Source organism: Neofelis nebulosa, chromosome 6 (genome assembly GCF_028018385.1).
Source record: "Neofelis nebulosa isolate mNeoNeb1 chromosome 6, mNeoNeb1.pri, whole genome shotgun sequence".
Lineage (NCBI taxonomy): Eukaryota > Metazoa > Chordata > Mammalia > Carnivora > Felidae > Neofelis > Neofelis nebulosa.
Genome location: NC_080787.1, coordinates 104,757,051 through 104,772,117, shown reverse-complemented (window position 1 = coordinate 104,772,117; position 15,067 = coordinate 104,757,051). Strand labels below are relative to the sequence as shown.

General features: G+C 40.4%; 1 protein-coding gene across 2 annotated transcripts in view; it reads left to right on the top strand.

Annotated features, from left to right (window-relative positions):
- LAMA4 (laminin subunit alpha 4) overlaps positions 1-15,067 on the top strand; it is a 145,041-nt gene that overhangs the window by 33,523 nt on the left and 96,451 nt on the right. For both annotated transcript variants that reach the window (XM_058735002.1, XM_058735001.1), the window contains exons 2-3: positions 3,169-3,270; positions 10,973-11,097. In XM_058735002.1, the coding sequence (XP_058590985.1) occupies positions 3,169-3,270; positions 10,973-11,097 (227 nt within the window). The remainder of the gene's footprint in view (positions 1-3,168; positions 3,271-10,972; positions 11,098-15,067) is intronic.

Genomic DNA, 15,067 nt, shown 5'->3' with positions numbered 1-15,067 from the left:
CTTAGCCTGGGGAGTGGATAAGTGGATAATGACAGACTCTCTGGGTGAAGTCACCTCCTAAACTTGGCACAACATAAAGATTTCATTTGGCACGTCCAGTCTAGGCAGTGGCTGCCTGGACTGTGTCGAAAAAGACTGGAGACCAAATCCAGCCCTAGTTGGGAGCAGTGAGTCTATTAGCAGCATAAACCATGGGTTTCCAACAGCACATATGCTTCAGATTTCCTATCTTGGGCCAAACAATTTAAGTCACAAATATTCACTGAGCAATTAACATGTACAAGGCACTATGAGGGACGTTGTAGAGCAATCCTTTCAAACCTGGTCACACTTTGGAATCTTTAGGGGACTTTTTTTTTTTTTAATTTAAATCCAAGTTATTTAATATATAGTGCAATAATAATTTCAGGAATAGAATTTAGTGATTCATCATTTACATATAACACCCCGCGCTCATCCCAACAAGTGTCCTCCTTAATGCCCCTCACCCCTTCAGCCTTTCCCCCCACCCAACACCCCACCAGCAACCCTCAGTTTGTTCTCTGGATTTAAGAGTGTCTTATGGTTTGTCTCCCACTCTGTTTCTATCTCATTTTTGCTCCCCTTCCCTTATGTTCATCTGTTTTGTATCTTACATTCCACATGTGAGTGAAGCCCTATGATGTTTGTCTTTCTCTGACTGACTTATTTCATTTAGCACAATACACTCTAGTCCCATCCACGTTGTTGCAAATGGCAAGATTTCATTCTTTTTGATGGCTGAGTAGTATTCCAGTTATATCTAGATAGATAGATAGATAGATAGATAGATAGATAGATAGATAGATACTACACCTTCTTTATCCATTCATCAGTTGATGGATTTTTGGACTCTTTCCATACTTTGGCTATTGTCAATAGTGCTTCTTACACTAGAACACTAATTACCAGATTCTTGTAATTTTTCAATAAATCTTAAGCTATTCTAACTTTGCCAGCAGAATTTACCAAAACTGTTTATTGCTATTGTTATTTGGGTTTTTTTTTTATGTTGTGTAATTTTATTTTTGTTTATTTTTGTTTTGTTTTCTTTTATTGTTTTTTTTATTCCAGAATAATTAACATAGAGTATTATATTAGTTTCAGGTGTATAATACAGCGATTCAACTATTTTTGTTTTTAAAACATGAGTCTCTTGATTTAGCTAAGGCCTCAAGGACATAAGGGATTAGCTACCATCATATACAAACTGATGCATTTATTCAGGGCAAATCTTAATTTTCTTTGTCTTCTTCAGGAAAAAAGAGCTGCAGAAGTGCCCAAAAGGCTTGAGCTAATATCAGTTGAGAGCACCTTCCCTGAAACCTGATGCTTTGGGCCAGAGGAAGGTCCTGCTACAGTTGATGATACAAGTAGATCTTCTCATGTTCTGTTTCCAGGCATCACTACCAGACTCCCTACCATCACTAGCATGCTTTTCTCCTCCTAATACACCTCTAGTCTCTGCCCCACTCACTGGGACTCATAGAAACTCATAAGGATCAGAATGGTGGTCAAGGGGCTGGGGGATACGGGAAATGGGGAGAGGTTGGTCAAAGGGTGCAGATTTCCGGTTACAAGATTATCAAGTTCTGGATACCTTATGTGCTGCCCAATGAGTGTAGTTAATAATACCGTATCATACGCTTGAAAGTTGCTGAGAGAGTAAATCTTAAATTTTCTCATCACAGAAAAAGAAACGATAATCAGGTGGCATGATGGCCGTGTTATCTAAAACTATGGTGGTAATCGTTTTGCAATGGATACATGTATGAAGTCAGATGGTCTAAATTAAACGCTTCTTGCCACAGTTTTAGCACCTTTCTCTCTCTATTGTTCCTTGTGGAATTGAGAAAAACCACAAACTCTCCATTATAAATTATAAATTGGCTCCCTCTCAGTCTTACTTTCTCTCACTTAGAAAAATGGAATTTCTTCTTTTCTTCATGGACAAATGTCATTATGCCCTATTAAACTTCCTCCCAATTGAATATATTAGATTTTAGTTTTGGGATCCCAACTGGTGGTGTTTTTATACTGTGAACAGTGTCTAGTGGTTCTTTCTTTACAGACAAAAAGGCAAGAGGAAATGGGCTTGCATAGCAGTCAGAGGGACTTCAGCCAGATATAATGAAAAATTTCCTGGTGGCCAAGATAGTACAAACTACAATGAGTCAATGAAATGGGGCGTGGGGGGAAGGGTGATGTGAAATCTTCTACTCTGTAAGTTTGTGGAAACAACCCAGATGCTTATCTGTCTGGAATTCTTTAGAAGTAAATCTGTCTGATGGGCAGGGAGTGGACTTCCACGTCTACAATGCCACTGCTGCCTTACATCATCAAGGCATCCTGAAGAAACATAAAAGACATAGTCACAATTCCAATCACATAAATAAGGAAAAAATCTTGCAAAGCTTCTCAACTGGAGCATGAGTGACATTGTGGGAGGGTAATTCATCATTGTGCAGGTTGACTCGTGCAGCACAAGGTGGTTTAACGTGGCCACAACCCACTTAGCACCTCTGGGTCTAAGGATTTGGTCACTAGAATGAAGGAAAATAATGTGTTCCTCGCAGAGCTGCTTGGATAAATGAAATCTCTGTCACCCACACAGGACCTGACAAGTGTAAGAACTCATTAACTTCCCTACTCCTCCCTTTAAAATTTTAGGATCTGAAGAGATAGATTTTTTTTAAGAGCCCGGGCATAAAAGACACATCTCTAAGCTGTTATACTATAGCCAGTATTTTGTGATACTGTAAGTCTTTATTTATAGGGATCCTAAAGCAATTTCTCACCTTGACTAATTGTCAGAGTTTATTTTGTTTTGTTTCGTTTTGTTAGAAAACATTAGAAAATTTCTTTCTCCTTTACTGTTACCTAAAATCTCCTTATTCTTCCTTACAATATTAGGACAGTGTTAAAGGTGCTCCTATGCTTCCGAACTGTTTTTAAAAAGGAGGGGGAGGGAAGATAGCAAAGAAAATTGGACATACATCACTGAATGGCAGTGTAAATAGTTTATTCTGGTACATTTTGTAAAGAAATATTTAGATAGCTGAATAATCATCTCCCCTATTCTTCACAAAAAGCATTGACCAAAATAGGTCTTTTCAATAAAGCACATGTTTTTTGTTGTGTCTGTTTCAGAAATGTGGTGCCGGATTCTTTCTCGCCCAGTCGGGAGCATGTATGCCCTGTGACTGCAACGGCAATTCCAATGAGTGCTTGGATGGCTCTGGATTCTGTATGGTAGGTCGGGGGCACCTATCACTTTTCAGACATTTCCTTGGCCTTCTGTGTCTTAAGTGGGGATAAAATATTCTTCCTGGACCTTTGAGCTACCTATGAAAGAGCTAATCAAGCTCTCTTTTTATCCTTCACCTTTTCCTGTAAAACACTTCGTAGAAACTGCTTATGATTGTAAGTGGCCATCAAGGCATATGTGTGACTGTACATAGTCCTCCTGAAGGGTGACTGGCTGACCACCCTTGGCAGCTGGTTTCTCCCCGGAGGCCAATGGTGAAGAGACTGAAAACAATACACGGCGGGGGAAACCATCCATCCAAATTCCTCTGTAATAGTATAGTTTGCCATATGTTTGGCTTCACTCCACCTAAACCAGGAGAATAAACAGTTGTTTCATATAGCATAGTTCACAGCTTAAGATAGTCAGGTCTACAGATCAAAATTTGTTTAAAATAAAAAGGCCTGAACCAAATAGCTAATAAAAACGAAAGCTCTGGCCTTGTGGTCTTTGTAATTCTGTGTTTCAGCCCCGAGAGGACTATTTTTCCCCTTAACTGGAGTGAATCCCTGAATTCCCCAGTTAACTCTTCTTCAGTGAAGTATCATAGAGACTCATGGAGGAGACAAGACAAGCCTTCTCGCAGAAAGTGCTTGCCACATCTTTTCTATTCTCACTGAATGGACTGACAACTTCGTGAAAATGGCTACCGAAATATTTACCAGAAATGGCTTTAGTAGAAGTCCCAGGAGGCATTTTGAAAGTCTTATGCCCCAAGATCATGTTTTCCATCAGGAGCTGTACCACACGGCCGGAAAATCAGATTCTTCAGGATCCTCTGAGGCAGAAGAGACTTTCCAAAATTGCAAGAGTATTTTTGCATAAGCTACAAGAATTCTTAATTAAGTACACCCTGTTTACCTCAAAATTAGTATAATTATCCCTGTTAAGCAGATCATTTTGATTACAAGTGGCCTCCGAGGTATGCACATGGAGGTGTGATTTTACCCACTGTAAATGCATTACATTAAGATGCCAATTAGAACATTTCATCTACTTGGAACCTAGCAGTTGCCATTTTTCTAGAGACAGAGAGAATGTAGTGGCAAACACTGGGCACTGCCATCTCTTTGTAGTATTTGTTCAGTCCTGGTGTTTCTGTCTTCCCCTTCCCCCCATCTTTTTAATAACCGTTACATCCAGGATGTCCTCTGTAGCCGTGTAGGCACACGCAGCTGCCAAAACCTGCCCCTTTCTAATGCTGCCATCTCCGGTTTCCTGTTATTTTAATCCCAGTGACATTTGAAAAGAAAATCCCATGGATGCACTTGAACCAATGATGTACATCTCTGATGATTTGACCAAGTAGAGGCTCTTTGCCATCTGGCTTATTAAAATAGAAGGCGATAGGGACTGGTAGGCCCTGTCAGCTGCTGTCAGGCAGCCAGTAAGATGGAACACTGAAGTAAAAGGACAAAAAAGACCATCCTGCTAGTGCCTGCGAAGAGCTATGACAAAGCCACTCTTCCTGACGATGACGTTGTCAGAAAAGGCACTGTCATGGCTTCATCTCTGACCTAGACGTGAGCCTCTGAAAGGGACAGTCATCACGTGACTCCTTCATGGCTTCTGGGCGTCCGAAGTTCCAATAAAAGTTTGGGAATGGGATAGGGGGTAAGTTTTTATACGCCTGCTCAAGGAAGCTGCCAATCTTCCTGCAGTTACTTTGCTCCAAGACAGAACATTTGAAAAAGAAAGAAAGAAATAGAGTCCTGCCCCACCCGGAAGGAAATAGCTTTCTTCTCTGAAGTAATATATGCTCGATGTAACAAACAAACAAAACAACAACAATACAGACCTGGACGACATGAAATTCAAAGTATCCATTTAACAAAAAAAGCGTTTTACTTGAGCACCACCTATGTGTAGACACTGGGTTAGGTTGAAGGACTGTCCAGACAGACGCACCCACTCGAAAATGCTGGTGGACATGACCAATATAATAAAGCTCAAGGTATGAAGACCATGGGAGCTTTAGAAACACACGCAGAAACCCCTGTCTGTTCAGTGGCAATCAAATGAAAAATTAAAAATAATACAGGGTCTGTGCCAGCATTGCAAGAAAAACATTTTTTTGTAAATCTGAATGAAAATATTCAGATTTCAAACCAGAGAACTGCACAAATATAATTGAAATCTAAAGAGACACCGTCAAGCTGTTAAGTATTTATATCTGGCTAGTGGAGACATGGATGGATTTTTATTTTCTTCTTTTCACTTTATAATATGCCTCACGAAATTTTCTGCAACTGCCTATAGTAATTTTATAGTTAAAAAGATTGATATTCAAATGGACTTCTACCCCACCCTAAGCATAATGGAGAAAGAGAAGTAATCCAATATATTGAAGGTTAATGAATTTTTTATTACTCTCAAAGCCTAATTAAAACTTCATTCAGGAAAGCAAAGATATTGCATCTCTAATTTCTGCAGATACTAGCATTTTTCTCATGCTTTTCAAACCCTCCTTTATTATGTGTGTAAGACAGAAATCAACCAATGTAAGTTCCTGTAAGACTAAATATGTGTGGTTAATAAACCAGCACATTCATTAGATGGCCCAGAGCAAGAAAAAATTCAGTTATAGAGACTTCTTTTTCCTGTCTTATTTCCAACTACAAAGTTGGTATCTAGATCGAGTGCATAATTCTTACAACAAAATTTTGACAATTTTCCAATATGTTGCAAACTTGGAAAACCCCCAAATTTTGCAATAGTGATGGATTTGGTACTATGCTAACTGAAGCTTAGCAGAGTCTACAGAATCTGAAAGAAAGTCAGAAAATTGCATGTCCAAAGAATTCAGAGTTCTCTGTTGCTTTGCGGCCAGTCATGTAAGAATATAATAGGAACTGACTGCAAATAAGTTCTCCATATGTTGTTCATGCTTCTTCTTCCAACCCTGAATGTGTTCCTCTTCTGATATTCCCCTTCTCAATTAACTACCATATCATTCTGCCAGACCCTCATGCTAAGATGTCCCAGATGCTTCCTCGGCTTCCTTTTCCACTTCCCCAACATTCAACCTGGAAGAAAGCCTCTCCTCTTCTCTGCCATCCCACTGCCTTAATTCACGTCCACAGCATCGCTCCCTGACCACTGCCATGGCTCCCCAACTACTCATCATGTCTTGCTCCAGACTTACCTTCCCCTAACCAGCAACGGAAACATCTTTCCACCTAGTCAAGGCATTCTCCTTTCTAAAATCTTTCAGGAATTTCTACTCCAGCCCCACTGAGCTTCTCACTACCACCAAAACTAACTCTGTACGAGCACCCCCTGAGTCTGAACTTGTGTTCCCCTGCTCTCTACCTGGGATTTCTTGCTTATCCTTCGAGCCCTAGTTCAAGTGTCGTCACCTCCATTAGGTTTTCTCCAATTTTCTCGAGATGAGCTAGACCCTTTCCTTCCTCTTTGTCCCACAGTAGGTACGTACTTCACACATACCTCAGTCATAGCACCTAGCACTCTATATTATTGTTTGTTTACCTCTCTCTGAGTAGTTTGCCTCACAAGCGTGAGTTACTCAACTGCAAGAACCGGGTCTTTTTCATAAAATGACACATAAGGACAAAATGACACATAAATGAACCTGGTCTTCGTTTTAGTAGCAGTCACAGTTCCTTGTCATGATAGCAGCTTAATCCAGCCTTGTTAAGTGAATGAATGAATGAATGAATGAATGAGTTAGTAAAATAAGAAACCAGCAAATGTAAAAATCTTTAATTTTATATCATATGAGCCACTTGGGTCACTCTTCATTGCAGTAAAATGTACTGTCCTTTTATGCTAGATACTCAGGCTCAGGCCCAATATTGAGCAACTAGCTAACAGTGTTACCTATAGTAGGTGTTTCTATTTAGACCCTTGCTTCTCAAAGTATAGGCTAGACCGTAGCACTAGCAATAATTGGGAGCTTGTTGGAAATGCAGACACTCAGGCATCCTGACACCCTAGACATCCTGAATCAGAATCTGCATTTTCACAAGATCACCAGGGCATTGGTATGCACAGTGAAGTTTAAGAAGCGCTGATCTAGGGGGGCCTGAGTGGCTCAGTTGGTTAAGCATCTGACTTTTGATTTTGGCTCAGGTGATGATCTCATGGTCTTGGGATTTAGCCCTGCATCAGGCTCCATGCCGTGAGCTTGGAGCCCACTTGGAATTCTCTTTCCCTCTCTCTTTGCCACTCCCCCACTTGAGTGCCCATGGTTGCTCGCTCTCTCTCTCTCTCTCTCTCAAAATAAATGAATAAACTTAAAAAAAAAAAAAAGAAGAAGAAGCACTGATCTAGATAGAACAGAATTTCTCAAACTTTTTGGTCTCATGAGCTCTCTGCATTCGTAAGAATTATTCAATTAACTAAAGGTCTTTTGTTTATGCAGATTGTATCTGTCCATAGTTACTGCATTTGACATTTAAAACTGAAAACTTTTCTCATATTTTCTTGTTAATTTATTTGAAAATTACAGTAATGAACCCATTGCAGGTTAACATAACTAATATGCTTTTATAGAATATAAACATATTTTACAAATTAAAAATACGGTTCATGTTTTGCTTAGGAGAAGGCAGCTGGATCTCATATCCGTGGTGATAACTCCATGTCATGTAGCGCCAGGAAAATTCTACCTTACAGCATGAGAAAATGAGAGTCCAAAAGATAAATAAAATCTTAATATTATTATGAGGATAGATTCGACCTCCCTGGACGTACTTTGAGAACCACAGATCTATATAGACTATAATCTTGCATAATGCATGTGACAAACCACATGAAGGCCAACCTGATCCCCTTAGGCTTCTTCCAACATTATGTTCGTTCTGCAGCCAAGTTATTGAGACAGCATTTCTCATGTGAAGAGTCACAGCTGGTGCCCAAATGCCATTCCTAACACTTATCCACTTATCTGCAATCAACTGTCTACGTGCAGCTTTCTTAACAACTGGCCAAAGATTCAGAGTGTTTTTTCATTTTTAAGTGGGGTCAATTTTATTTAAAAAAATAAATTCCACCCCCTCCCCCACCCTCCACAACATATTTATTGTTGCCAGTTTTTCTTTTCGTTTTTTAAATGGCAGAGCTTTGAGGGTTAAAGGCATGTTTGCAATCCCAGAGCAAAAGGCTTCAGAGCTAGAAGAAACTTTACAGGCCATCTCATCTGGATTCTCATTTTACAGATAGGGAATACAGACACCAAAAGGTCAAGTGACTCGTTCAAAGTCCACCAGCTAGAACATGGAAGCAGTAGAAATCTTTGTCCTTGCTCCCAGTATCATTTCCAACAGTCTTCCAGAATGTACATTAATGCCTTTCAGGGAATTCCCTGATAAACCCGTTAAAAGAAGGCAGATGAGGAAAATCCGTGTTTGCACTCTGAGCATGTGAAGGTCAGAGAGATTTGGTGAGTTAGCCCTTGAGGATAATTGCTCCTTGTGGCTGCCATGGCAGAATTAGAGCCCTGACAAGAAGTCCAAAGCATCCATCAAGCCATAAGGGGACAGAAGGGAATCAGCTCATTGCAGCTTAATAGGCACTTCAGGCAGGAAGAATGACCTAACATTTTACAACAAGCCTGTTTTCTTCTGCACAGATGGGCTTCGTCTGTCCAACAAGGACTCAGACAAAGTTGACCTCAGCCTGTGAACAGACATGCCAGATTGCTTGTGCCTTAGATTCCTGGTAGTCGGGCAAGGCTCATTGGTATTCCCCGGGATGTGTTTGCCAATTTTGAGCTCATTTGGGTACATGTTAATTTCTTTTATGTGCTCCAGACACTAATTCATTAATTCATGCTTTCCCACTTTTTCCTTCATTTTTTCCCCACAAATATTTACTAAAGGCTGACATAGTTCTGGAAACAGAATTAAGAAGTGGAGGACAAATATGTTAACAACAGTTGTCTTCACATCTTACTTTATTTTCCAGTTTCTCATTAATCTGTCAGGCAGTCTGAACTGGCCTCTAAATTCTGTTCTTCTAACATAATTCTAATCAGGAGCCAAAGATTGCCCATTCCTAATGGCTGATCAAATGCCCAAAGAGTGTTCAACCGTGATAACCTGTTGCCTGCATTAGAACTCTGCCTTTTTGATTCAAAGTCCAAACTCTTAGTAAAATTCTATGATACCTACATAAAATGTAGTCATTTTATGACTCTTTTGGGAAAGGAGACTTTTGTCTAACATATTGGAGAAGTAGTATAATATGGGAATTAACAGCCTGGCCTCTGGAGCCAGATTGCCTGAGTCTGAATCTCACTTTTGCCTCCTTCTGTGTGACAATTTATTGGGCCATTTATTTCACCTCTCTGTGCCTCCCATCTCTTCGTATGTAAAATGGGGAAAAAATAGTAACTTACTTACTTTAGAATTATTGTAAGAATTAAATTCATTAATCCATATGAAATGTTTAGAGCAGGACTTCACTATTATTAGTCCATTTTGAACTTCAACATAGAACACAATGACAAAAATAAAGAGCTTAGAGTTCACCTTACTACCGCTACTCCATCCTGCCTCCCTAAGGTTCTTCCATTGAGCGTTATTTGAAAAAAGCTTTGTCTGTTGAAGATCTTGTGTACAGATGTTACCAAGGGAATGGACCAAACAGGAGGGTGCCTCTTTGATGACATTCTAATTCTAACAGCATAATTTTTCACTGAAAACGCTATTCGACTTTTATACACTCTGGGGGATATAAAGCTGAAAATATCACGGTGCTAATGCCATTGCCTTGTACAACCCAGTTCAGTCCTGTTGGAGAAAACTATGAGACTAGCATCACTGACTCTTTAGAGTACTAGGCAGAAATTAATCCATGAACTTGTCACTGCTGAGTTGACTCCAGTCTACTGAGTACGTCCTTCATTTGAGTTAGTAGCAGTACGGTACTGAGAGGCACAACGTGGGGAAAGGGCTGCTGAGGTTGGGAGCAAAGAATAACAGTACAGTGTGGGTAGTAGAAGGAGGGAAGGATCCGGGAGGGGACATCACAAGGAATTCCTGGAGGTTTCAAGGCCATGTACAGATCTTGAAATATGAACAGGCATTATAAGCAGAAAAATCAGCCCATTTGGTGCTTTTCCTTCCATTCTCCTCACCACAAATGGAAAAATCATACAAATAAGCCAGCATAGTATTTCTTGTCTGTCACTATCCAAGTCACCAACCCGTTAGCAGGGCATTCTTTACCTACCTTCTATTCCATCTATGCTTCCTTCTGACATATTTTGCCCATAAATCCTTAAATTGTTCCCATTGTCATGGGTAAACATCAGAGGGATTTTTTTTTTCATTTCATATTCAATCCAAGTCAATAAACTGATGTTTCTCGCACAGAGTTTGATCCTTCTGATTATCATTTTGAACTGAAATGAGAAGCTGATGAGTTTCCCCTCTGCACACAAACTCTAAACTCCTCAGGCTGCTAGTGCACCCACAGAAGTTCAGGGTGAAGTCATCTGCCACTGTTCACACTTTCTAGCATTGACTGGAGCCAACATGCCTCCTTTGTCCTGACCATTTATTCAATCAGCCTGACATCCTCTTTGCTTTGAGTATTGTTTGGTTCCCACATATATTGTGTATAAAATTTCTTTCTCTTTTTTTTTTTTTTTGTCAATTTTCCTTATCTTTTGCCTCACAGCACTGCCAGCGGAACACAACAGGAGAGCACTGTGAGAAATGTCTAGATGGTTATATCGGAGATTCCATCAGGGGAGCACCCCGGTTCTGCCAGCCATGTCCCTGTCCTTTGCCCCACATGGCCAAGTAAGTTCTGAGAGAAGATGTTCCCTTCTGCTGCTTATCCCCTTAATTATTTCTTTTTTATTTTTGCTCTATCCAAAGTTCTCAGGTTTTCCTGAGATCAACCATTTCTCTGATTCTCTGAAGCCAAGTGGGTGTCCTACAATTAGTTCACTTCTGGCACTAACTACCTAGAGCTAATTAGCCCATAGATTAGGTCCCACTTCAGAAGCCAGCCACAAATAGGGTCCCTAGGCTACTTACATACCTACTCAGCTAACTATAAATTTAGGGGTTGCCTCAACACCCCCTCAGGCTCAATAATTCTCTACAATGACTCACACAACTCAGGGAAGTGCTGTACTTACGATTACAATTTTATTCCTAAAAGATATAACCGAAGCCAAATTGAAGAAATCCTTAGGACAAGGTGTGGAGGGGGAGATGGGAGGGAGCAGAGCTTCTGTGCATTTGCTGTCCAGGTACATCACCCTCCCAGAAAATGAATGTGTTCACCCAACCCAGGAGCTCCACAAACCTCATTTTTTTAAGAGCTTTATCAATGTTTCATTACATAGTCATGATTGATTAAATCATCAGTAATTAAAACTCAATCTTTATCCCCTCTCCCCTTCCCTGAGGTTGGGGGAAGTATGGGATTGAAAGTTCCAACCCTCTAATTAGTAGTTTTCTCCTCTGGTCAGATGCCCCCAGCCCATCCTGAATCTAGTTAGGGGCCCATCAAGTGTCACCTCATTAGCATAAACTCAGGTAGGACTGAAAGGGGCTCATTCTGAATAACAAACAATAGTCTTATCACTCAGGCAATTCCAAGAGCTTTAGGAGCTCTGTGCCAGGAACAAGACAAAAACCAAATACATATTTTTTTCTTATACCACAAGTGGAAGAAGTAATGAACCTAGGTTCATATCCCTCTTTTGGCACAAAATAACTGTGGGATCTCAGGCAAGGTACTTTCTCCCTCTGTCTCACTTTCCATGGGATTTAGGGTCAGAGACTAGATTCAGATCATGGCTCCATTCATTGATTCCTTTTATCTGCTCTGATCTCATTTATTTTTTCCTCAGTTGGTGTAAGGATCTGCCTCATAGAGTTGGACAAGGATAACACGTGTGGAACATTTGAGTTGGTGTTTTACATACAGAAAGCTGTATGTTAGCTGTTGGCTTTATTGAACACATACTTTGTACTTTTTTTTAACACTAACATTTTGCTCACTCTGTGCCAGGCAATGTTCTAACTGTTTAGATATAATAGTTAGCTGATAGATGTTGTAAAGATTAAATTAAACAATGCATATAAAATAACTCTTAAAAAGGCCTGAATGTCACACACACACACACACACACACACACACACACACTTTCTTATAAAGAGAAAAAAGATGACATTTTTTCTTAATTTTTTTCTTAATTGAACACCAACATCAACTAACATTTCACCTAAAAGCTTGTGATTTGTTCAAATCCTCTGATGAGTCTGACAATCAGTGAAGAAGTCAGATGTTTTACAGCCCCATTTTTCCTTAGAAACCACTAACCTACTTCAAGCCTTACTTTGTGATTTTTCATGTCCCATGGTATCACTAATGTGTGCAGAATGGATAGTACTGAGAGGGAGAGTAGAAACCTCAAACATTAAATGTTCTGTTATTTTCACCCAAGTGTGTCCTGATTTATGAGCTCCCTTTGTCTCATATTCCTTAATTGTTCATTAATATTCTGCTCCCAAACATTAGTCTTAACCATATCTGATGAGCTGTTTCAGCATCCCGCTCTCTTGCCAAGCTGTAGTTATTTCGTTAAACACACCGATCTCCAACTTTGCAATAACAGATTCCCCTCATTGTTCCATGTAAACAAAGATCTATGTAGCCTCATCTGCTGAAAACAGGTTTGTAAGCTCTGAGCTGCAGTTTCCTTAGAAACTAAAAGATTAATTAGAAAGGCAATCCCAAGTGGTTCCTCTAAATTGTATTATCTGACTTTTGCACTCTTTGCCCTATTCACATGACGAGACTTTCTTATCTAAATTATGACATTAATGTCTTGAGATAAGAGACTTTTGGAACTTCATTCCAAAGGACTGATGGGCTGAGAAGTTTGTCTATATCCAATCAACAAATATTTATCACACACTTATTTATTACATGCCACTCATGTACTACTAGCCGCTGGTCACAGCGGTACACAAAACAGTCAAAAAGTCCTGCCTTCATTAAAATAGGTCAAAATACAGCAGCGTTTTGGGGTGCCTGGGTGGCTCAGTTGGTTGAGCGTCCAACTCTTGATTTCAGTTCCCATCATGATCTCAGGATTGTGATCTCATGGGCAGGAGATAGAGCCCCGGGTCAGGGATCCTTGCTGAGCAGGGATCCTTGCTGAGTTGGGGCGCTTTCTCCCTTTCTCTCTGCCCCTACCCCTCTCCTTCTCGTGCCCACTCTCTCTCTTTCTCTCTCTCTCAAAATACATATTTAAAAAAAGATACAGCAACATTTTGAAGCTCCTGGAGCAAATGACCATTTACCATTTGAGCCAGGTTATCTGTATTTCAGCTGACCAGGAAGCTATCCCAAAGGCTCTTTCAAGTAAATAAAGCAGAACGTGCCAATTGGGTGATGAGCTTCCTGTCTTGGAGGAGGAAACAGTTGCTATCGAATCACCATTTCCATACATGTTCTTTGGATGTGTGAGCAGAGCCGGGTTCAAAGAGCAATTGACTAGCTTAGGGAATGTACCCAGCAGTTAGGTACACATTCACAGATATGAAAACTGAGACCTCTAAAGCACACCATTGAAGTTGAAAAGCCTGCTGAAAATCAGCCCAAAAGCAAAATTATATCCTCCCCACCCCCATATAAGTAAAGACATTGTGTGAAGGTGTGGGGAAATTGTGGGAGACTTGCTTTCTCTGAGGTGGCAACAATTCAACTTCCTGGATCCCTTGTGCGGGAAAACTGACTACAAACAGGGAGGTGGGGATTGAGGGCTGGAGGGGGGTAATCTGTGGTCACAGGAGGACAAATTTGCCTGGATCCTATATGGTTCTAGCCTTTGATATGGCCTTATTAGAGATTTAGTTAACTAATCTCAGATACTAGTCAAATATCTCATCAAAAATTGAATATCCACTGCCCCTTTCAGCTTTTTAAAAAAATTCATATTGCTACTTTCTATAAAAATTAAAGTGCCAGAACTTTTGTTTGAGCTCAAAAAGTCACCTAATAGAATCCAAATTACACTTTGCAAGATCTTCTAATTGAGCCTCCAGACCAGGATTTGGATTTCCAGTTACAATAGCCACATCAGAAAGCAAAGAAATTATGCTCAGGGGAGGTAAGTAAACAAATAGTGCTGAATCTATTTTTCTTTAGGGTTTCATAAAGGTTTCCAAGGACAAAGGCTCCCTTCCACTTGGAGAGGGCGCCATGGTTGTTAATGTGGGCTGAGAACGGCTCAGTGTTTTCATTTCCCTAGCCAGAAACAGACTTTACCCTAAGAAAAATATAAACAATTAATGCTGATAAAAAACAACAAAAAAGGAACTTAGTGGCTGGTGACTGCCTCTGAGTCTCCCTCCACTGAGACCAATGGTCACGCAGCTATTCCCAGGGACCATTTGCACAGAGTTCATTTATTTATTTTGGAGTTGGCCAGACACCACCCCCCCCCCCACCCACCCCTGCCGTCTACCAGTAGCCACGGTAATGGCTCCAATTAAGGAAAATGTCATCTGTTTGAAACAGCAGGACATTAGCTAAAGGCAGACGACTCCAGACACCGGCAGATGCTTCAGTCCTTCAAGCCATGGGCAAGCTGCTGGGGGCAGGGGGTGGGGGGAAGGGTGATATCTTCAAAGAAACATGCGTGAGGGTTTGTCCATGCTCTGGACTCTTGACTGACAGTGTTTTTTGAAGTAGGCTGAAAAATAAGAACAAGCAAAATGAAGAATAAAAGCCAAAGAAATGTAATTT